Here is a 21,570-nt window from a genome sequence, read left to right as displayed (position 1 = left end):
ATTTATTGTAATTGCCACAACCAGCTATAGTTTTGGGGTACACAATCTCTCACTGCCTTGGGAATGGTACAATATTACATGGCATCTATGAGACTGCAGCTCAGTGACTGGACAGCTCAGTCAGTTCAAGAGGGCAGCTGGAGGCAGTTTCAGTCAATTGTCAACCCCTGGCTGCACACACACAAATAACCTATAGTTAATTCAGTCTTCTGTAACCCATATATAGCAAATCAGTTTGAGGCAAAAAAAGTAATGTGTGTGTTGCTCTATACTTCCAAACTATAAAACCATAGTTTTTGTACCAGGGTTTCATCAGCAGAGACGGTAGTTAGTGTGGTTCTGCAAATCTGAGCCCCTTCCCACTGTCACCCATTAAAGTCTGCCTGTAATGGATTGCCCAGCACTGAACACCAATTCTTGCTTCACCCTCTCACCTCAGAGTGTCCTGACGCAGACAGTGCCCCCAACAGGTCCCCCTGGTCTGCACTGCAGGGCTCCAAGGTGCCAGTGAGCTGGACACGTGGGATGCTTGCCCTGCCTCATTAAGAAAAGGAAGCGGATTTGGGCAGGAACACTGCCAGCAGCTTAGGTTACATAACACTGGGGACAAGTGCACCCGAGGGGGGGTAGTGTGAGGACAGATTAGCAGCAGCCTGGATCTGTGAATAAAACTAAAATAAAGGAAATAAGGTTATGGTTACTGGGCAGAGAATACTTTCTTAGCAGCAGTTGAAGTGGTTACACAGCAGGGGTCTGCAGCCCTGGTACTTGCGGGCTACAGGGTCATTGGTTCTCATTCTTGCCAGGATCTCAGTTATATCATTGAGCCAATTAGCCACTTTAAATAGACCTGCTAAATCTGGTGGACTGGGCTCTACAAGACCTATCTTTTACTTTAAGACTTGACTTGTGAAAGGGTCACCTTGACCTCTGATCAATTCTGCAATATCACACATATGCATACATGTGCTTTTAAAAAAAATACAATTTGGTTTTCCCATCAGAGAAGCTAAGGAAATAATTTGGCTGCCCACTTGCAAAAAAAAATATATATATATATATAAACCATGGAAAATAAAATTAGATGCTGTACAAATATTCATGTGAAGAAAACTTTGAATTGGGTACCCACCATGAGCAACTGCTGCCCTCACCCAGTGTGAAGACACCATTTACCCCAGGGCGTAAACTCACCTCCCATCCAGCTCCTCTCTACAGCAGGATTCTGGCACAGTTCTGCACTGTAATAAAGATCTGGATCTGTGGTTATTGCAAATGCTGTGGTTAACAAACCCAGTAACAGCACTGAAGAATTACACACACAAGGGTATTCTTTTAACAGGCGTTTTATTTGAAGACATCTGTGTTAGAAACAGCAACTGTGTGAGGCCCTGCTGTAACAAGTTGACAAGTGAAGGGAAATAGAGAACTGAGATACAGGACTGTTTGTAGGCCCCGTTCACAAACATCACCTCGTATGTGTAATTGAAGGTATCAGTAAAGCTTCAAAGAATGTCTTTATTTAGAGCAGGTTCATATACTTTTGTATCATGTTCCAAATTATTATTTTTTATTATAAATAAGTCCATAGCAGGTTAAGGAAAACAGATGCATACAAAAAGTAACAAAACCACAACAAAAATAGAACGAAAACAAAATTTAAAAAAATCAGAACCAAAAAAACTTTTCCAAGTAAAAACATTCTTCAGAGGTCAGAGTTCCAACGGAACAGCCTGCGATCATTGTGAAAAGCTAACTAACTGTCCGAGTGAGATGCAGAGGTACTTCCACATCAGGGCCCTCAGGGAACACAGAGCTGAGACCCAGGGGCTCCAGCATGGCTCCCTGCCCATTGCATTGTGTATGGGAAGCCACACCAACCAGGCTACCGATTGTTTTAGGGATCAGGCCAAGCATATGGCCGAGTCATTTCCAGCCTGGTGTGAAATATCCCCCCTAGCAGAAGGGAGCTCTGGGTTGTTTGAGGAGAGCCCCTGCGCTGATGTCTGAATAAAAACTAAATAAATAAATAAATACACATAACAGGTACTGCTTCCTGTCCAGTATCTCCTGATTTAAAAATAACCATTACCAAGAGGTCAGTTTCACAAAGCCTGTCCACCACTTAGCAGAAGCCCAATGGCTCCCCCCTACTCCTTTCATAGAGCCATAATTCAAAAGCAAGGCAGGATGTTAATTGTAGAATCCATCTCGGTTATTGAAATGGTGGAAAAAATGTGGTGCAATTATATTTAGATATGCTATGTGTAAAACTGCAGCCGCTTTTATCCAAAGAGAATTATCCATCAGCAACTGCAGCAAGTTGCATCAGGACTCAAATCAAGCCCAAAACAAGAGGATGTTCACAGTGGGTCAGTGGCAGAGGCCAGACTCAAACCAGCAACTTGCTAGCCTTCTACTTCGTTTTCATTTCTTCAGTTCCATTATTTTTAGCAGCCTAGCATAGGTTTCAGAATCTGACCCCTAGGTGATAGCAGAGGCACTGAACTGTGGATCTGCATCACTGAGCACCTCTGAGAACAGGGGCTAATGCTCAATCTGAAGTCTCAAACACTGAATCCATGGGGGCATGAACCTGGCCCAGCAGGAACACCTTTAACTACAGAGAGAAGCTGACACCAATTTACCCAAATCACTGAGGAGTCAAATAAGCTCGTCAGAGTTATAATCTGACGACACAGCGGCCCTCCTGGACCAGTATTGCACACCCCTGGTTTAATCCTTGCTCCGGTTGATGACATGGACACATGCCCCCGCCACACCTCTCCCTCCCTCCTCCTGTATAGAGTGTAGATCATGTGCAGTCCTGCAACCTTCAGCGGACTGGACCATGGACGAGAATGTCGAGAGCATCGCATTAATCAAGTGACCATTAGAGGGGCTGAGAAACGACAAGCTAAAGGAGGGGGAAAATAAGTAAACTAGGGGGACCTTCAGATCTTGAGTTTGCGACCCCTGCTGCAGAAAGAATGGGGGACAGATCTGAACAGTAAGAATGCTGTTTTCTGGCTTCTCAGCTCATCCATTTTTTATTTTCATTGCACTGGGGTCACTAGATTGTGATAATGCACTTCACTCTGAGCCCCTTCCCCTGCTCACTCCCAGTTCAGATTACAGGTGGAGTGGGTCGGGGGGAAGGTTTCATGTTCTGGCTCAGAAAATTATATCCTCAGTTGCATCTAATTTCTTCCCTTCCCTTCTTAGCATAGGCCTGGGTCTCACTGCTCTGCCACTATCCCAAACACTGCTCTGCGGGTCATGTCACAAACTGGCCTCCTGAATTGATCTTCCCTTGGGATCCATATTGATCTTTTAACACTAGCAGCTTTAAATAAAGTTCCATAAAAAAACTGAAATGTCTATGACCAGGAAAATTAAATCATAAAGAATGCAATTTAAAATAAATCCTTGCCTATTTTTCCAGCATTTGTGCATAGGATTGTCAGTCATGGTTTCTCATTAAGTCATCCAGCATCCAAGTCTATTGGTTCATTTGTATTGATATTTATATTTTTTTGCATATTCCATGCAGTAGTGATTATGATACCCAGACCGCAGGATTCAGTCAAACTCATGACAAAGTGATTCCTGATAACAGACATCCTCACTCACTTTCAAGCTGAGTCAAAATCATGTTGAAGGAAAAAAAAACACCACAAAAACACCCATTCCAATCAGGACTTCCCTTTCACATCGACTTCTCTGAAAGTGGAAGGTGCAATTTTAAAATGGGGGGTAGGGGTGGACAAGGCTTGTTCTCATTTCCATTGATTCAATTACTTTTAAATTGGATAGACGTCTATCAAAGATTACTTCTATGGTTTTCCACTGACAGTCGTGTCTTCACTGGAAGTTCACTTTGACAGCCGTGTCTACTGGGATTTGAATCCACCAGCCGCTTACAAGTCCAGAGCCCTAATTTCTACTGCACACAGGATCTCATTTAGTCTGTAACACAAAGTAGCCACTGATAACCTGGCCCTTTCCACTACCGCCCATAAAACACTCCCCTACGTCTCAACAGTCTGCAGAACCCTTCCCTGTAATGGACTTGTCTTTAATGTGCTTTTATTTCCCCTTCCTTTTCTTTAAAATAAAAAAGAAAGAAAATGAAGATCTAACAAAAGTCTAATTTAAAAGGACAGAGTGATACAACTTCCCCACCCCCGCCCCTCCAAAAGAGAAAAATCAAGCACCACTTGCAGTATTCTGCCATCCCCAGGCATTTCTAAATTGTAAAATTCCTTGTCAATCTGTCCTGTCTCTGTTCTGCCTAAAGACATCTCGAGCCGTCAAAAAGTCTATACCCCCCCAAACCCTCCACCCTGCTTGTTATCTCATTCCATCCCAAACTTGGTGACCTCAGTAAATTAACAAATGGAAATGGTCCGAGTGAATGAATGGCACCTCTATGCTCCAACCCCTGCCCCGCAGTCTGTGGGCGGAAGGGCAGTGATTGGTCCATGTGTTCTGTAGAGCCCGTCCCACTGGGCGGTGGAGGAGATGATTAGCGGATGGACCCCCACCTCCAGGCTCTGCTGTCAGGACTGCACTGTACCCTTCAGGTACCACATCCCTGCATAGCTTATACAGCACTCCTGCCGGGGACACAACACAGTCACTCACTCAGATACTGTAGGCAATGAGACTTCAAACGGACAGAGTCGTTGACATGGGGATCATTCTGTTTTCACAGTGTAGAAATACAATCTCGAGGACCCAAGGCCATAATCCAGGTTTTGCACACGTTTAACCATGAAGAAAGGGCATGCATTCCCGTTTATTTATACATTAGTCGAGACTAATCATGTAGTATGTCACAACCAAGCAATTCACCAGAAAGAAACGATGAGCAATAAAATACAAGCATGTGTTAGATATGGGGCTGCTAAACAGCATCACAGTCATTTGTAGGAAATGGTGTTTTGGAGTTACCTTGAGCAGCTTGTCCAGGTCAGCCTTGGTTACACTTTCCCCGAACTCCTGGTTGAGGCGGCTCTGGACCACATTCCTCCTCACGCGATAGTTCTTCATGAACAGCTCGAACAGCAGCTGGCGGTGCTGGGGGGAGAGAGCACACACAGGCTCACATGCTGAGCAGCAATAAACCAGACCACCACCACCAAAAAAATAACTAAAATAAGAGGATATACTCTGCCAGTTGTGCTTGGCTCTCTAAGTCAGGTAAGAGCTGGGATGGAAGGAAAACCAGCAGACACTGGTAGCCCTCCAGGGCCAGGCCTGGGAACCACAGCACTAGGGAGTTAACTATGTATAACTGTCACTTTAAAACGTGTCCTTGGTTTTGTGTGTTAGATGTAAATTACCACCCCACAATAATCATGGAATAAAAATGTTTCTACTCGAGGTGAGTTAATCTCTGTTGGACATGTTACTCCAGAATGCCACCCCATCCACCCAACACAACCCCTACCCTCCTACCTTGTCAAAGGAGTCCCCCGTCTCCCACACCGCAAACACCTTCTGTTCGTCCGCCGCAGCCGAGCTCTGAGGGGGGAACTGAAGAGAGAAGAGCCGTGAGTGCAGAGGGACAGGAGAGAGTGCAACATGGGGTGGGGACACGGACCTCACTGCGTAACTGGGGTCAATACGATTGCACTCTGGCAGAAATATTGTCATCAACGAGGCATGAAAAATAAGCCGGATTGTGATCCCTCAACTCTGGGAATAAGAGCTTACACATAAGAAGAAACACTAACGCCACGGACACAGTCTTCACCGGGAAAGTCCTCATAAAATCTCCATTCCTGCGAGTAAACTCAGACTTGTAAGGTTACTGGTCTTGGCAGCTGGAGAAGACTGCAAACAAAACAGCACCAGCTTGCCTCTGTAAGCTCCGAGTCTACAGCACTGTTTACACAGGCTGTGCCTGGAGACACTGGGAAAGTACCTGCGTGAGCACACACAGCACAGTGTGTTTTTGTCACATGTCAACTTGCTAAAATATATATACTTTTTATTTCTCTTAACTGCAGGAGATTTAGATTTTCAATCACAGAACACCTTGAGATTGGAAGTCTGTGACCATCTCCTACAGCCCTTCTGATAATTATACTATAATAATGACATAATATTCTTTCAACAGTGCTTTAAAAGAAAAAGGCTGACTAAGATGCAAAGTCAATGAACACAATACACGTTACAGCAATGTTAAAACAGCCATTTAAAAGATCCTCGTCCAATAACAACTGCTTGAAACAGTGCTAGTGTAACAGCGCAATAAAGGGGAGAAACCTCTGAAAGACTAAACTCTCCTTGCTCCTCCTTTAAGACCACAAAGACAGACAATGGCAGCAGCTCCCAAGATGACGAGTTTAAGCAAATGCATAAATAATGAAAAGATGTGTGCAATATGTCTTCAGGGCAGGGGATTTTTATTTCCTTGCCAATGAATCCAGCACAATGACTGTGCTGCAGTGCAGGCCAGCGTTGATTGATTTTCCTTGGAGCTCAGCCTAGAGCGAGCGGAGGGGTGGAGGGGTGAGAACAGCCCAGGGCTCCCATTCCAGAGGCAATCCCTGGAGCCAGCCTGGCCTACACACCCTCCCAACCCCCTTCCCTAACAAGACAGTGAAACAGAGGCACAGAGGTACCCCACAGAGACCAAACCCAGGGAACTCAATGGGCAGTTCCCAGCAGCATCCACTAGTCTCTTGGTCAGTGCTGGCAGGGTGGCACTGCCAGTGTTATTTGCGGAGGGCTTTGCAGCACAATCCATTAATAGCATTCCATTATAGAACACCTAATTTCCTCCAAACTCACCCACAGACCACAAATCCCTGATACAAAGGGGATTAACTGGTGATCTGCGGCAAAGCAGGATCCTCTTACAAATGCAGTTTGCACGCACAGGGGATTACAGGTAGCCACCGGAATAAGGTACAGAAAAAGCTGTGCTCCTCACAAGTCTGATCTGAGCACTTAGAGAGCCCAGGACAGCAGAATACCACAAATCTACAGTTCGGAGAGATCACAATAATATCTGCCCTCGGTAGGGTGGTATTCTATTAACTCTTTTCAAATGAGTGAAATGCTTAATTCTTTTTAAAAGGCCTTAGGGATATTTAACTAGAGAAAGACCAGTCATTTACTCAATGTGTTGCACTAAAGATGGGCATAGGGAATCCAATCCCGGGATCTCGAAATACTGGGACTGAAAATGTGAAATACACGGAATCGCGGGACTGTAGTTAATGAAAAATGTGGCTCCGTGCTGTAAACTATTTATGAAAGAAAATGTGCACAAATTAAGACAGAGGCCCATCGTCTGTTCAAAATGTGAATCTGAAGAACAACCACCCACAGATTCCAGCCCAAGTTCAGCCGATCAGCAGAAGGAGGCACTGAGATCTTGTGGACCCCAGGGGCAGCTAAAGTTCATGAGCTGCGTGAGCGATGCAGCAGCATCATCAAATGTGATGAACTGCATCAAAACAGAATTGTTCCTCTTTCAAAGCACAGGGGGATGGGGGGCTGAACCTGCAATTAACTTTAACTTTCTGATGTGAACTCTACCAAACAAGTGTGGAGTCCGAAATCGATTTTTTGCCGCATGTATTCCGTGCACAATATACATACTGGTCTAAAAGAGACAACTGATGACTTGGTTTTTTCTTAATTGTATTAAGAAACAGATCATAAACAAAAACTAAAAAACATAGGCGTATTGTACTAGTCTATTAACTGCTCAGTGTATGTTTTAGTGTAATAGTAGTCTAGTGCTTGTGGCTGTTTTGTGCACAAATGCACTATTTTTTCTCGATTGTTACATAAAAAGCATGGCTTATTCTAGGACATAATGGCGTTTATATAAATTAGTGTAGTATATAGCGTACATTATAGTCTAATAATGTGCTATTCTCATCACCGAGTGTAAATAGTCAGTGCTCTAAGTAGGCTACTTAGTAGTACAATCTGTTTGACATTCAATGCCATCCATGACGTGATACATAAATAAAAACGTTAACATATTTAAGAAAACAATAGGCTGTTAGTTTTGTTTTCATATTTTCTATTGGTTGCATTATAATTATTACTACATTTGAAAACGACCCAGCTAATACACGACGTTGCCACAATGTTAATGCAACGTAATAATGTGTGCGTTATCTCGGAGTCTCTTTTTAATCCCGGGATCTAAAAAAACAACAATCCCGAAATCCTGGGATTGAAAAAAGTGCCCCGGAATTGGATTCCCTAGATGGGCATATCACCTGTCTAATCCCCAACAGATCCAGGCCTTATTACTGCAGATCACAGATTCTTAAAAGTTCTGCACAGTTTCTGCAGCCACAGACCCAGTTCTGGACTCCAGTGCTTGGGAAGCTTTTTGAGGAATGTCAGAGCAACTGACTGTACAGTACAGAGCACTGAGCAGCATTCCAAAGCCCTGACGTTCAGTGCATACAATCCAGTGACACTGAGCACACTACTCCTACACACCCACTGAAGTGTTCAGTCACAGTCTGGCAGCCAGTACATAAAGCCCTTCACAAAAATCCTGCAACCTGTGGCACAGTGTATTCCTAGGAAAGGGAGGCTTGCCCCCATACATCCTGTAGTGATGGAGGTACATTTAGGGAACATAACAGAGAAATAGAGAATTTGGAATTTTTAAAGAGACCAAGGCCATTAATTAAGATTAAGAGATGGCTGAATCCAAAGCAACAGCAGGACAGTCCAGAAGTCTGTTCCCATCCATCAATGTGGACCATAGCAGTCACTGACACGGTTTTTAGGAGCGCTCAATGACTGGCGAGTGTGACTAACACCTGGGTTACATTCTTTGAAAATAGATGGTAATCAGTCAAACCCTTTTTATTTTGAAGCAGCATCTCTACATTACACCATTACTCCTGCCCCACCCCCCTAAACCATCCAACGCACACTGCATCTCTTTCTAACCTTTTCCTTAGTAATCAACCTGAGAAATCACTCTGCTATGTCTGCCTTGGACACCCGAGATAGCCGACTGGAGCCAGATGCCACAGGTTAGGTATTTTTCCCAGCCCTTCAGCTTGGCACACAGAGGGGCTTCTGTCCGTGGAGGCTGTCGTTACAAACAGAGGGTCATGGCAGCAGTAAGCCAGGGCCAGGTTTCACAAGAGCCCTGCCAAGCAGCCCTGGGAGACTGCCTAGGAAACGCATCAGGCAGCCGCTTCTACCATCAAGATGGGTGCCAGCTCTCCAACAGACACTAAGAGGGCCCAGGGATCTGCACCAGCATGTTTCCCACATCTGAGCTTTGATTTCTTCACAGACTACTCCTTCTGATACTGCTTCTCCCACACCTGAGGCTAACATTTCCTATGATTAGCTCTGTCTTGCACCCCAATGAGCAGCAAGTTACAATTTTCCTTCTTTTTGTAGCAGATGCCCCATACCCATGTGAGTGTGCATGCATGAGGAAGGAGACTGTGACAGTGCTGTAGGGCACAGGCAGCCTAGGGGGGGGTTGGGGGACTGGGGGGTGGAGACACGGTCACGCTGACAGACACATGGATGCAGAGGGTCTGCGTCTAGTAACGGGGCAATTGGGGGAGGGGGGGCTGGAGGTGGCCCTGCGGTACTCACAGGCACCATAATCTGGCGGCACCGGCTGTGGAGAATGGCATCTTGCAGCAGGCGGTCTGAGATGCCCCCGAAGAGGCTGTGCCCGGGTGGCAGGCTGGCCAGGTGCAGGTTGAAGAGGCGCTTGAGCTCGCTGAGTGTCAGGACATAGTGCTTCCTGAAGGTGGCGCTCACAAAGTCCCTGAGCTCCTGGGAGGGGGAGGCAGGCCTGCAGGAGGGGCTGTGGCCATTGAGGGAGTCACGCGAGCTGTCGTCTGAGTGGGGCAGCCCGTTCACGGCCCCGTTCTTCAGCGTCTCGGTGAGGGAGATGTCCATGGGCTCCTCGCCGTCGCTCAGCGGCTCCTCTTTGACCTGCACTGCTGCCCCCGAGGAATCCCTGCCCACCGCACGCTGCCGCTCCAGGTCCTTCTCCAGCGCTGGTCTGCCCTCCCTTGCCCGGTCCTTGGCCATCCGCAACCGTTTCTCCCCGCTCACCAGCACCACACCTGCAACACACACATCTGTCAGACACCACTGCATGCCTCTGCACAGCACCTGTGAGTGGCCCACTGAGCTCTGGGTTATAATCTCTACTGTATGATTGCATTCGTTCAGAGAGTCCAGTGGAGCGTGCTGGCCTGCACTCACATTCACCCTCAGCCTGCGCTGCGGACCTTTCACCTCCATAGGCCCTACCCAGTGACGGGACTGCCCGACATGGCACTCACCTGGCGCAGAATCCTTCTTCTTTGGCATCATGTCTTCTTTGGAGAGATGGAACACTTTCTCCAGCCTAAGGGACAGAGAGGGGGACCGTGAACAAACCACTGAAACCCCCACATCACACACAAACAAGCTGGAAGTACCCTGGTATTTATAAGTATCAGCATTACTACTTCTAAAACATGACCGAACGGCACGTTGAAAACCACAAACTTGCCCACTCTTATGGGCCGACACTGGCAATTAAACTGTTTCAGATTGATCATTTATTTCAGTTTAAAACCTTGTGAACCATGAAAAGAACACCTACAGCATGGCCTCCAAGCCAGGGCCTGGAGATCTACAGACTAAATCCATTGCCACCCAGCTCTGGTATAAACATTAGAAGCAAACACTGGCTCTTGTTTATTCAAAAGGCTTAAAATATTTTTGAACTGGAGAATATGAATCAAGGTTTGGGACAGTGAATCAACTGCTACAGACTGGTTCTGGGGAGGGTTTGCGCAGGATGTTGGACTGCTATGCCAAGTGTCCACTGGGGGGACTGCACTCACTTGGCTTGCATGCCCAGCCAGAGCATGTGCTGCCGCTGCGCCACATCGGGGTGCTTCCTGACGAAGTCGGTGTCGCTGGGCAGCAAGAACTCCCAGCCGCGGTTCACACGGGGCACTGCCATCTGCTCCAGGAAGTCCTTCACGTCCTCCGCCGGCAGCTGCACAGACGGAGAGAGGTTTTCAGAGCACTAACCTAGACCAGTACACCAGGTGCAACTACAGGGTCACTGCTACTCCAATCGCCGGGTGATGTCTTGGTCCTGGCTAGTCTAACATTGCCGCTGGCTCGTCTGTTTCGGGATCACTGTATGATCAAGCGTTCCTCTTCCTCTGGACTGTCCTATAAAGACACTATGCCCACCATTCACCCCTGCTCTTCCACCGACATGGCTCTGTTGCCACTTTCAGGTTATTTGCTGCCCTGTACTCGACTGCAAAGCACGGTATCAAAGACAATTAACTAATGTGTACATACAGGCACTTGAATAAATAAATTAAACCCAGCAGTAATACCAAATACATGCAATTCCTAGGCTTTGTTTATAGAGGCAAACAGGGTACTGCTAATGCTCCCTGATATTATGCTCAGTCGGTCATTAAAAGATGTGTGACTGAACAATACCACCCACCTTCACGATGGCTGCCACCTCCTTCCGCACCACACAGCGCTCCCGAGTGAACTTCCACATCTGAGAGGCAATGACGCAGTAAAGACAAGTCAGGCATTATCTCAACACAATACAGCAGATACTAGCTATACAAGGGCGGCACAGTTCTAGGCACTTTGGCTGCGTTTACATGCTGCTAAGGGGTCGTGTTCAAGATTTAAATCTTGAGGGTGACGTACTAGCAGTAATGCCGAGGTTGATGGCAGAGCACAAGCATTCATCGCTGGTCATGATGATGCTGCGGGTGTTAAAGCAATAGAGACTGCTGCAAGTGCGGACAATATGGTACCAGAGCCAACAGCACCCACTGGCCCATTACAGTGCTCCAGATGGATTTAAAAAGTTTTGGTTGAATCCATATTCAGTGAAAATTTCTTGCTTTGGATTTTTTGTTGTTGTTGATTTCTGTTTAACTTGTATTGAAACATAAAAAAAAAAAAAGACTAAACAGCCATTGGCATGTAATAAACGCCCACCCACCCCCACAAACACACACTCACCAGGAAGTCCCGCCCTCGGCACAGCACCTCTGCCGGGACGCCACTGTGCGGACTGCAGGTGTCCTTGGGATAGAGCACGTCACTGCAGGGAAACAACACGGGTCAGGTCTAGGGAGCGGAGGACACTTCGGCTAAACAACTACAATTAGACAACTACAGGCTGTCAGCAAAACCTTTGTGTTGTGCTCACCTCTTCACTACCCAGTTCCCCTGCACCAACATCGCCACCTGCTGGACACAACGCAGAACTGCAGTGGAGTCTGTGCCAGGAGTCAGCAGCCCCATAAGGTTGGCAAAAGGCATAACCTTCACTGAGCAGGAGAGAGGAATCGGTTACAATCTTGGCAGGTTCCACTCAATCAAGAAGAATGGGGGAACACACATAACATTATGTGAAGATGGGACAGGGATGATAAAATAGATAAAGTAGGATAAAGAACAGAGGCTGTTTGAAACCTAGCATTTTTGCCAGGTTGACTACCGACTACTGTGACGTGGAGTAAACCAGTATGAAGGAAAGGAAAGCATTGGTAAGTGTGGGAGAATCTTTCCTCACCGTTCTTCATTAAAGTCTTCACCTGGTCCCCCAGTGGCAGGGTCCTCAGCTGGGCCATGGACAGGACATTGCTGGGAGTGACGGGCTTGGCACTGGAAGCCACAGGAGAGAGAGAGAGAGAGAGAGAGAGAGAGAGAGAGAGAGAGAGAGAGAGAGAGACACATATCACTTTAGTGCAACACAATCAACTGCAGGTTACCATGCTGATGTCTTTTTTTTACCCCCTACAAACTAATATTTTATATTTGTATGTATGGCCTAATGATTTATAATGAAGGTGGGACGGATAAATTGAGGAGATTTAAATCCACTATGTGGCACCAATACCCCAAGTACTTGCACGGTGCCGGACGAGACACGGTGAGACAGGGCTGCAAACCTGTGACAGCATGCGTATTACGCTGAAGAGCATGGTGAGAGAGACCCGACTGTGTGTAAGCAGACTATCTGACAGGTGAGAATGGGACAGAGGATTCACGGTGTACTCACACTTCCTCTTTCACTGCAGGAGGCATGAGCATCGCCAGGTACTCGCTGAGAGAGACAGACAGAGAGCGAGAGAGAGTGATGAGAGATGAGTCACAGGCTTCATCCTACCAGCCAGCCAACTGTCCGTTCCCACAGTGCTCTGCATCAGAACACACCGCAGTCTTCCTCAGCCATTTGAAGCAAGTGGCATGGATTTCTTGAGCAGCAGCAGAGTCTCGCTATGACCCAGAAAAGCCTGTCACTGCCTGGCAATGAGGAACTCTTCTACTCTGAGAATGGCACCATTACATCTGAATCCACCACTTCAACACCTTCTGTGACTCAGTTATAAAAACTCCACGGCTGTCATGACAAAGACAGCAGTGCTGTGTGGCCGTGTGCAGTGCCCCGCCCACCTCTGGCGCTGTCCTACCCACCTCGGTGTCTTCACCAGCTCCGTGTTCTCTGTCACGCCCATGCACTGGCAGAAAAGGTATTGCCTCTCGTGCTCAGAGCGCCCGTCCTGCAGTAGAGCACACAACACAATCCAAGTCAGGGCGTCTCCTCCCTCTCTGTCCCTTCACATTCAAACCACAGTCCCTCTTCAATGCAGCTCCTCTCTCTCTCCTCACGAGCCACCCTCCTTCCTCCCAAGCACCTCAGCCAACTCCCAGCCCCACCCCAACCTTCACCCCCACCACACCTCCCTCGGCCTTCTCTTTCTCCCACATCCCTCCCTCACCTTCAGTCCATAGTAGTGCAAGTGGACCCAGGGCTCCTCGTTCTGTTTCTTCTGCAGGAACTCATAGGACTGGTAGCGCCGTTGCCGGGCCTGTTCACTTTCGGGCCGGGAGAAGCGCACCTGTGCAGGACACAGAGCCGTAACATGGGCCACCGCGCATCCCCCACTGCCCCACACATGCCTGACACACTGAGCCAGGGACGGATGCTTTGCTACAGTCCCTAACTCAGTGAAGTCTGCATGTCCAACCTCCAAACAGCACACGACCTCCATTATAATCCATTACTGATCTCTGCCTGTCGGGAATACAACCTAATTGTCAGCTCTGGTATGAACATTATAAGACAGTGGTCTCACTTTTCTTTAGGACAAAAAAAATTATCTTCAGGATTTCAAGCCATGTGAGCACCAATCTACTGAATCCAACCGCTAATGGGATTTGATCACATTACCCACTCTTGCCAGTTCTGATAGTTTTCCTCATTTAAACAAAAATGACAAACCTACTGAAGCCTTCTGCTCTCAGTGGAGCCTCCGAGATATTTAATATGGTTCAAAGACGGTAAGATTCAGATTGGCCCTCTTGCGCTGGATCAAATTCATCTGAATTTTTTGTGCTCCCTTTACCAGTACTGAGGGATAGCCTTTTCAAAGAGCTGACAGGAGTCCAGTCTGTGACTCAGTGTGGGACGGGGAGGTCAGACTCACCGTGATCTGCTTGATGTCCTCCTCGGCCTCGTCCTGGGAGGAGTCTCCACCTGCGAACACAGGCACCAACAGCACTCTGTCAGACACACTAACCAAAGACACCTATGTGCCCCACGACAGCCCCACCCCTAGCCCCCGGTCCCTACCCTCGTTGGCTGCCTCCCTCTCGCGGTGCTTGCTGTCGGCCTTGTCCAGGTAGGAGAAGCTGGGGCGCATCTGGAGGATGCCCTGCAGGGGGGTCAGGTGTAGCTCACCTGACGCAGCAGCACACACACATCAAGCAAAACCAAGATGAACATACATCCACACACTGTCAATCCCCCCCCAGGTGTATATTAATGCAATATTTCATAGCAATAATGGCTCCTTTTAAAAATTAATAAATAAAACTTATCATAGGACGTGGCCTCTCCTCCCCTTCTACTCTTTGTCCCTCTCTCCATCTCCTCCCTCCATCATCCTGTTCGCCCTCCTCCCCTCCCCCTCTTCATCCCCTCTCCTCCCTCCCGCTCCTCTCAGCATCCTCTCCTCACCCTTGCGGAAGACGGCAGCAGCGTAGCGGGAAGTGTTGGTGGTGGCCTGGATTGACGTGAACGTCTGCTTGTCCATCAGCTTCCTGCACAGACACAGCATTACAGACTCTTCAGCACACCCGGAGGAAAGGATCAGCAAAACAAAGCTCACTCACAAACATCACAATCCTCTCTACAGCACAGCATGGCTGCAATCTAGCCCAAGTGTTTCGAGACAGACTTCAAGCAATCCAGTACAACTCTGAGCATTTGGTAACCCTTTCAGTTAGATTACATAAACTGCACACACATTATACATATATATATATATATATATTTGTTTTTTGACCTGATATATAGTAACAGAGAATGCATAGTGCGCCAATAACATGGTATTAACTGGACTCTAATCAGTATCTCAATATCAGATAGGGCAGTGCCTTACGTGGAGTAGGTGTTGCTGTCCTCGGAGGTGGTGCCGTCCACGTTGAGGGCAATCTGCTCCCCTTTACTGCGGCAGTAGTTGGGGCTCATGGTGTCCAGGGTCATCTCCAACTCCACCTGCACACACAGGGGACACACGCACACAGACATTTCAGACAGCAAGGTCAGTACTGAGACAAGTAAAACCCAGTCACCATTACTGCAGCACACAGACTGAGGCCTACTAATGTCTGTGGGCAGGATGAACTTTGGTGTGGCAAACTGCCAAGTGAAAATAAATGCGTTTTAAGTAGCATAAGAACAGAAACTCTTTGAGCCAGGATCACTTTGCAAAACCTGGCACTTGCTGCTCACCTTCTGCTGCTTGGGCTTGATTTTGGCCGATAAATGGGCCACGTCATCATAAGTCATTGATGCAGGACGCACTGGATACTAGGGTGGGGACAACACAAACAAACAATCATACCATGACAATACCAGAATTAATACCGCAGCAGACAGTCCCAGCACCAGTATCAGACTTCTATGGCCTCCCCATTGTAGGCAACCTTAACTGAATAAATCACCCCATCATATACTCTCTCGCTTTAGCATGGCTTCAAATGCTTAAACCCCAGATTCTTTATGCTACTAGCACAATATATCTCAGTAAGATAAGTTCTGAAACCCAGCACCCAATAAAGGGTCCAATTTCAACTCTGCCCTCTTCACACAGGCAGAAGAGACACTGTTATTAAGTAAGGTCGGGAACTACACTTACCTGGAACAGGTAGAGCTTGTCAGCAAGGCTTTTGGCCAGGTACACGTCAATCTACAGAGAACACAGGGAAGGCTGCAATGAAGACAGGAATGCACAACACAGCAACACAATGCCAGTGCTTCAGAGACTGCAATAAGCTCTCCTTACAGCTCAGGAGCCACAGATGACATGCACAGATAGAGAGTTATTGATGACGTCACACTATAACCCCCACTTTTAACACAGAAACTGCATATTTGAATTCTGCTGGTATTCTTACACAACACACATTTTTATTTCTCCATGCAGCCTCCACTCTGTCCTGAAGGCACAGCTGACAGAACTGCAGGTACCTACCTCCTGTATAATGGGGTCATCCTCCTCACTGGCCATACTGAGGGGACACACTGGCAGCTATGTTCAGGGGCGCTCGGCCTCTAGGCTCAGTGTGCACACCTGGGGAATACAGGGCATGGCTGAGGTGCAGGCAGGCAGGCAGGTAGGCATACACACACCGTACACACCTATGACATACTACACTTGCAGCAGCCCGTTTCTCATCCTAGATCCAGTTTGACACATAATAATAGCCTTCCCCTCCCTAAAGGGGGAGACTATCCAAACTTGTGTCCAGATAGCCATGGTATACAGAACTAAGCAATTTCAGGATAAATGCAAACCTAATCATGTTTTTAAATTATCGTTTTATCTGATTAGCCTCTGAGGATTTCGATATGGGATGATGGTATGGTATCCTTACGAATAGACACTTAACACGTTATCGTATTGTTATTACGTATACGGGCTTACACAAACAAATAACCACGTAGTGTGTGTGCACTATCGGCCTGAACTGTGTTTTACCCATATGTGCTTACTTATAGACATTTTTTACATAAAAGACAAATACAAATTGACGCATGCTCAGTCGCTCTCCACGAATCACGGTACCGGCCAGTTAAAAATGATGCAATGAATCGCAATTCACGTTGAGACAGCGGTTTCAGGTGTAACTTTGCAGTCTAGAAACCCGTACGCACCCGGACACAGGGCACAGTTACACCGAGATAAGCTCTGTTACTATAGGTTAATGTTATAAAGTTACACGACCAACTTTATAACACAATACCGACAGCTGGACCAGTGTGCTTTCATTACGGTCGTGAGATAGCAGGGCAGCTAATTCAGACACGCTCACAACTTTCTCACTTCCACACCGTGAATAAATGTCTCTGTGTAGCAGCGCTGTAAAACAAATTAAATGCACATTATGGAAAGGCCTTGTTTAGACAAGTCCACTTGTGCACACTGTCAAAACACAACCCACCCGGATATCAGGCGATGGCAGCTCACCTTCACTAAATGCGGAATGACGGTAGGGTTGTCCCTCCGCCGGCTCGCCCGTTGGCTCCTGTCGGTCGGTCGTGCGGGTTTCTGTGCGGTGGCTGGAGACTCAGGCCGCTGCCATGTTGCTGCTGTTTCCCAGACACGTGGGGAGGAGCCGCTCCGAGGCCGTTCCCACAATGCCGTGAGGGAGCCGCGCAGGCCGCGCTGCGTCGGGCAGGGGGCGCTCGTTTCGAGGTGGCGAGCTGTTTTTTTCCGTTAGGGTTTGTATGTCCTGGTGTTATTAATAATACCGACACGTCACTGGACTTGTGCAGCCGCAGGGAGGCGCCACTAGACTGCTACACTGAGAAGACAAAGTAACAAAAAGAGAACGTTGGCAGCGGTGGGATTCGAACCCACGCCCCCGAAGAGACTGGAGCCTTAATCCAGCGCCTTAGACCGCTCGGCCACGCTACCATGCACACGTCCTATCGACATATCCTATACAATCTGAACCATATAGTATACATTATTATTTTTAAAAGATTGTGCAGGTATAAAATGTATTTTTACAGCGTGACATCGTTCATGGTCTGATCACCGTCTTTCATAAATTACCAGAACAACATACGTGGTTACCATATCGTTTATTTCTGTTTTCTGTATACCAGTGTTTTTGTCACATTTTTGTATTGCTTGTGTAACCTGTAAGTCTGCCAAGTAATAATAACTTGCTTCAATAACACTGGTTCATATTTAAAGTGAAGCACGTCTACACAGAGGTTTATGACACTTCTTGTCGGGCTGTTTACGTCGGTCTTTCTGCCACAGGGCGTCGCGGTTGTCTTCAGCTTTGTTCTGCAATCACATGTCGGGTAGATGACGTGTCAGGGCGTATATGTGGTTATTGGCACTCCCGAACAGAGCCTTTAAAAACAGCATTGTTTAAATGACCATGCATGCAAACTCGATAGCCAATCGTTTTAGTTCAGTTTGAGAATCGTCTACATTTCTTTGCTTCGAGTCCACCCGTCAGCATTTTATTCCTTTTCTTTTTTGCGTGAAATACCTCCCTTACATTTTTAATGGCAAGTAACATTTTAAGGGTCTATGAACAGTATCCGTTTCTATCTGACTTGCAGTGTTTATGCCATCTAAACGTCCATGAATTACAAAACGGATATAGATAACAGGATAAGGCAAAACAACTTTATTATCAGAGCTTAGACATAACAAACAAGTAATAAAACAGTATCAGTCTCAGGTTTCAAAATTAATTATCTTTATTATTCCTGAATGTTTAGAAAAAGCACACATCCATGCCTAAATAAGATATTCTCATTGCTCATCACAATACAGAAGGTATAGATCTAACAGTCTGGCTACAATCTAACTAGAACAGGGACACATTTCACATGCGAGAACTCAGTATAACTCATTAGTTCCCAACAGAACTAACCATACAGACCAAAGCTTTGGAAACCATTCAACCAATAAACAGACAAACACAAATCTTCTTAAATATAAAAATGTAATTAAACAATAACTTTTTTTTGTAGATTTATATTTATATAAACTTTTTTTTTTCTTTTCCATGTTCTTTAGTTCTTGTATATATAACCATAACCAAGACCTGCATTAACCCTGCCAATGGGCTTACTGTAAACCAGTCCTTGAGGGTGGCTATCAGTTTCTTTTTGTTTTCTCAAATGGAAGTGAAGAACTGGATTTGTAAAGTCAGGTGGGTTGAGGTTTATTGTAGAATCTGGACCTTAGTTATAGTTTGAGAGTCTAGGAAAGGACTGCTATAAAAATAAAATACAGAGCAAAAAATGCAAAGGTAGTAGATATTAAAAAAGGGAACCAGGCGATTGGGTGTTTTAGTATCTCTACAATCAGAACAAGCTATAGGTCAGGAATTCTAAAGAAAACAAATTAAGAGCGAATTTTCCAGACTTTTCCGGGTTCATGCCACCATTCCACTGTGAAGTCCCGTTTCACGAATAGAAAAATACAAACCTGCACCATTATTTCTATGTACAGCTTCTAACTCTCCCTCCCCACCTCCCCCCTAACCCCTCTGCAATCCAGGACAATTGCATACACAAACAAAAAATATACAACAACAACAGAGCCCTATCTGAAGACTAGGCTACATCAGATTTGTAAACAGCTTCGTATGAAACGTCTGCGATTATGGTTGGGTTTAACAGTCTCGTCATTTCTGTCCTTGGCTCATTCTTCTGGCCTGTGGAAGCCTCACTCCTCCATCATCCCCCAGGCCTCCTCAGCCTTCATGTAGTACTGGTTGGCCAGCCGGCCTTTCATGGCCTCCATGGCTGCGTCGGCGGCCTCGGTGAAGAGGTCTCCTGCGGGGGCGAGTAAGGGTAAAGTCAGGGTCCTTTCTTCTAATCTTAAGGCACACCTTCTCAACTTGAAACGTTTGTGTGGCACACAAACCCTGCCCCCCTACCCGCCTGCCCATCCCTCCCCCTGATGTAAACTGGAGAGTAAAACTTAACTTAAACTGAGACACCTGAGCACATCTTGTTGTGGCAGGAAATTGTTTCATACAAGTAAATTATCATTAGCCTTTATCAGTGTGCTGTTGTCTTTGCCACTTTCCGTTCTCTGTGTGTGAATGAACACTACCTATAGCGTATGGTGGGCCAGGGCTCTGTACCCACGTGTGGCACTGTGGCCAGGCCTGTAAGGGGTGCTCTGTGCCATACCTGCCCTCTGGGGGTCACTGTCCAGCTGGAAGCCGCCACTCAGGTACAGCTCGGCCTCCCGCGCCAGCAGGAGGTACCGTGGCTCGTCCTGCATGCCATCGAACTCCCCACCCTCGTCGTAGTCCGTCATGTTGAGTGCGGCGTCATACCAGTGCACCGCCTCTTTCCAGTCCTGAGTCCTGCGGGCACACAGAGGGGCGGCTCAGGGGGACTGCGTGGGTGGCCAGCTTGTACAGAGATTGGTGTGACTGTGGAGCAAGGGCACCCGCTAGGAGGAGGGATCCTGCTGCACTGCACTGGGGGGGTGCCCCACACTGTGGACTCAAAGCCTGAGGGCTGGCGGCCTCAGTGTTTAATCAGAACACAAATCTTTGTCTGAAATCTTAATTTTACTACATGTTTGCTATTAGTGCATTGTAATCCTTCACCCACATGCTATAGCTATTGTAATGTTTTCTGCTCTACTGTTGATCATTCTCTCTATACCTGTCAGTCTTTCTCTCTCCCTCACACACACCTGTCACTGGCCAGGTTGATCCCTGAATCAAAGGCCCTGGCCACCAGGATCATGGAGGGCCTGTCTCCTGCTTCAGCAGCCTGCAGGAGGTACTGGAAGCCCTTATTCCTGTTCTCCTTGATGTCCTTTAATGAGAAGAAGAGGATATAAAGTCAGCAGCTGTTTGCCTTACTAATAACCACAGACACAAAAGAACAGTGTACTGTACAACACTGCTACCATCAACAGTCTGATGTTTTTGAAATGTTTATATATTGTGATAACTATAAGTCACCTTGGATATGGAAGTCTGCTCTCTTAATAATAATAATACAAAAAATGATATTACACCTTTTCAAAAAGCAGCTGCTCAGACAGACCAGATGGAACTGATAAAACTGTTTTTCTAGTTTTAAAGCAGGAGCAAAATGAGTCAGTCATTCAAATGTGAGAGAACAATGCTGTGTTTCAGCAGGTACACACTGTCCAGAACTCACTCCCAGTCAGTTCATAGCTGTGACTGACAGCTCTGCTGATTTCTATGTCGGGCAGAACACTGTCGAAAGACGCTTCTATTTAAAGAAGCTGCGCGTCAGTTAACTTTGACTGAAGCGCTGCCGTGACACATTCGTAAAGGACTTTCCTCCAAATTTCTGGCAGAATCCTTTTTGTGTGTGTTTCAACACCGCACAATATGACGCAGCATGTGTAAATTAGAGGTTATAACTGGCATCTCTAATCCCGGTCATGGAGAACTATGGCGTGTTCTAGTTTTTGGTTGCAACCCAATTCTGAACTGCATAATTGAACC

At 46.7% G+C, this 21,570-nt stretch overlaps 2 protein-coding genes and 1 non-coding gene across 10 annotated transcripts in view; all 3 read right to left on the bottom strand.

The window, feature by feature from the left end:
* Positions 1-1,330: 1,330 nt before the first annotated feature.
* polr3e (polymerase (RNA) III (DNA directed) polypeptide E) lies at positions 1,331-17,715 on the bottom strand. Its single transcript, XM_066689005.1, has 21 exons — positions 17,559-17,715; positions 16,563-16,661; positions 16,227-16,277; positions 15,821-15,898; positions 15,468-15,583; positions 15,044-15,126; positions 14,657-14,764; positions 14,511-14,560; positions 13,803-13,922; positions 13,498-13,583; positions 13,082-13,126; positions 12,593-12,684; positions 12,227-12,347; positions 12,037-12,118; positions 11,498-11,557; positions 10,869-11,026; positions 10,320-10,384; positions 9,616-10,097; positions 5,464-5,541; positions 4,957-5,082; positions 1,331-4,619 (listed from the first exon to the last, which is right to left on the bottom strand). Exons 2-21 carry the CDS (start codon positions 16,596-16,598, stop codon positions 4,563-4,565), a joined length of 2,094 nt encoding a protein of 697 aa, XP_066545102.1. The 5' UTR covers positions 16,599-16,661; positions 17,559-17,715; the 3' UTR covers positions 1,331-4,562.
* Positions 17,716-17,926: 211 nt separating this feature from the next.
* On the bottom strand, positions 17,927-18,008 carry trnal-aag (transfer RNA leucine (anticodon AAG)). The gene has a single exon. It is a non-coding gene; the product is annotated as a tRNA-Leu (tRNA).
* A 783-nt stretch (positions 18,009-18,791) lies between these two features.
* eef2k (eukaryotic elongation factor 2 kinase) overlaps positions 18,792-21,570 on the bottom strand; it is a 28,804-nt gene continuing 26,025 nt past the window's right edge. For all 8 annotated transcript variants that reach the window (XM_066690362.1, XM_066690364.1, XM_066690363.1 and 5 more), the window contains 3 exons: positions 20,781-20,905; positions 20,264-20,442; positions 18,792-19,900 (listed from right to left, as the gene is read on the bottom strand). In XM_066690362.1, the coding sequence (XP_066546459.1) occupies positions 19,791-19,900; positions 20,264-20,442; positions 20,781-20,905 (414 nt within the window). In that variant the 3' untranslated portion in view covers positions 18,792-19,790. The remainder of the gene's footprint in view (positions 19,901-20,263; positions 20,443-20,780; positions 20,906-21,570) is intronic.

Source organism: Amia ocellicauda, chromosome 17 (genome assembly GCF_036373705.1).
Source record: "Amia ocellicauda isolate fAmiCal2 chromosome 17, fAmiCal2.hap1, whole genome shotgun sequence".
Lineage (NCBI taxonomy): Eukaryota > Metazoa > Chordata > Actinopteri > Amiiformes > Amiidae > Amia > Amia ocellicauda.
This window is presented reverse-complemented; position numbering and strand designations above follow the sequence as displayed.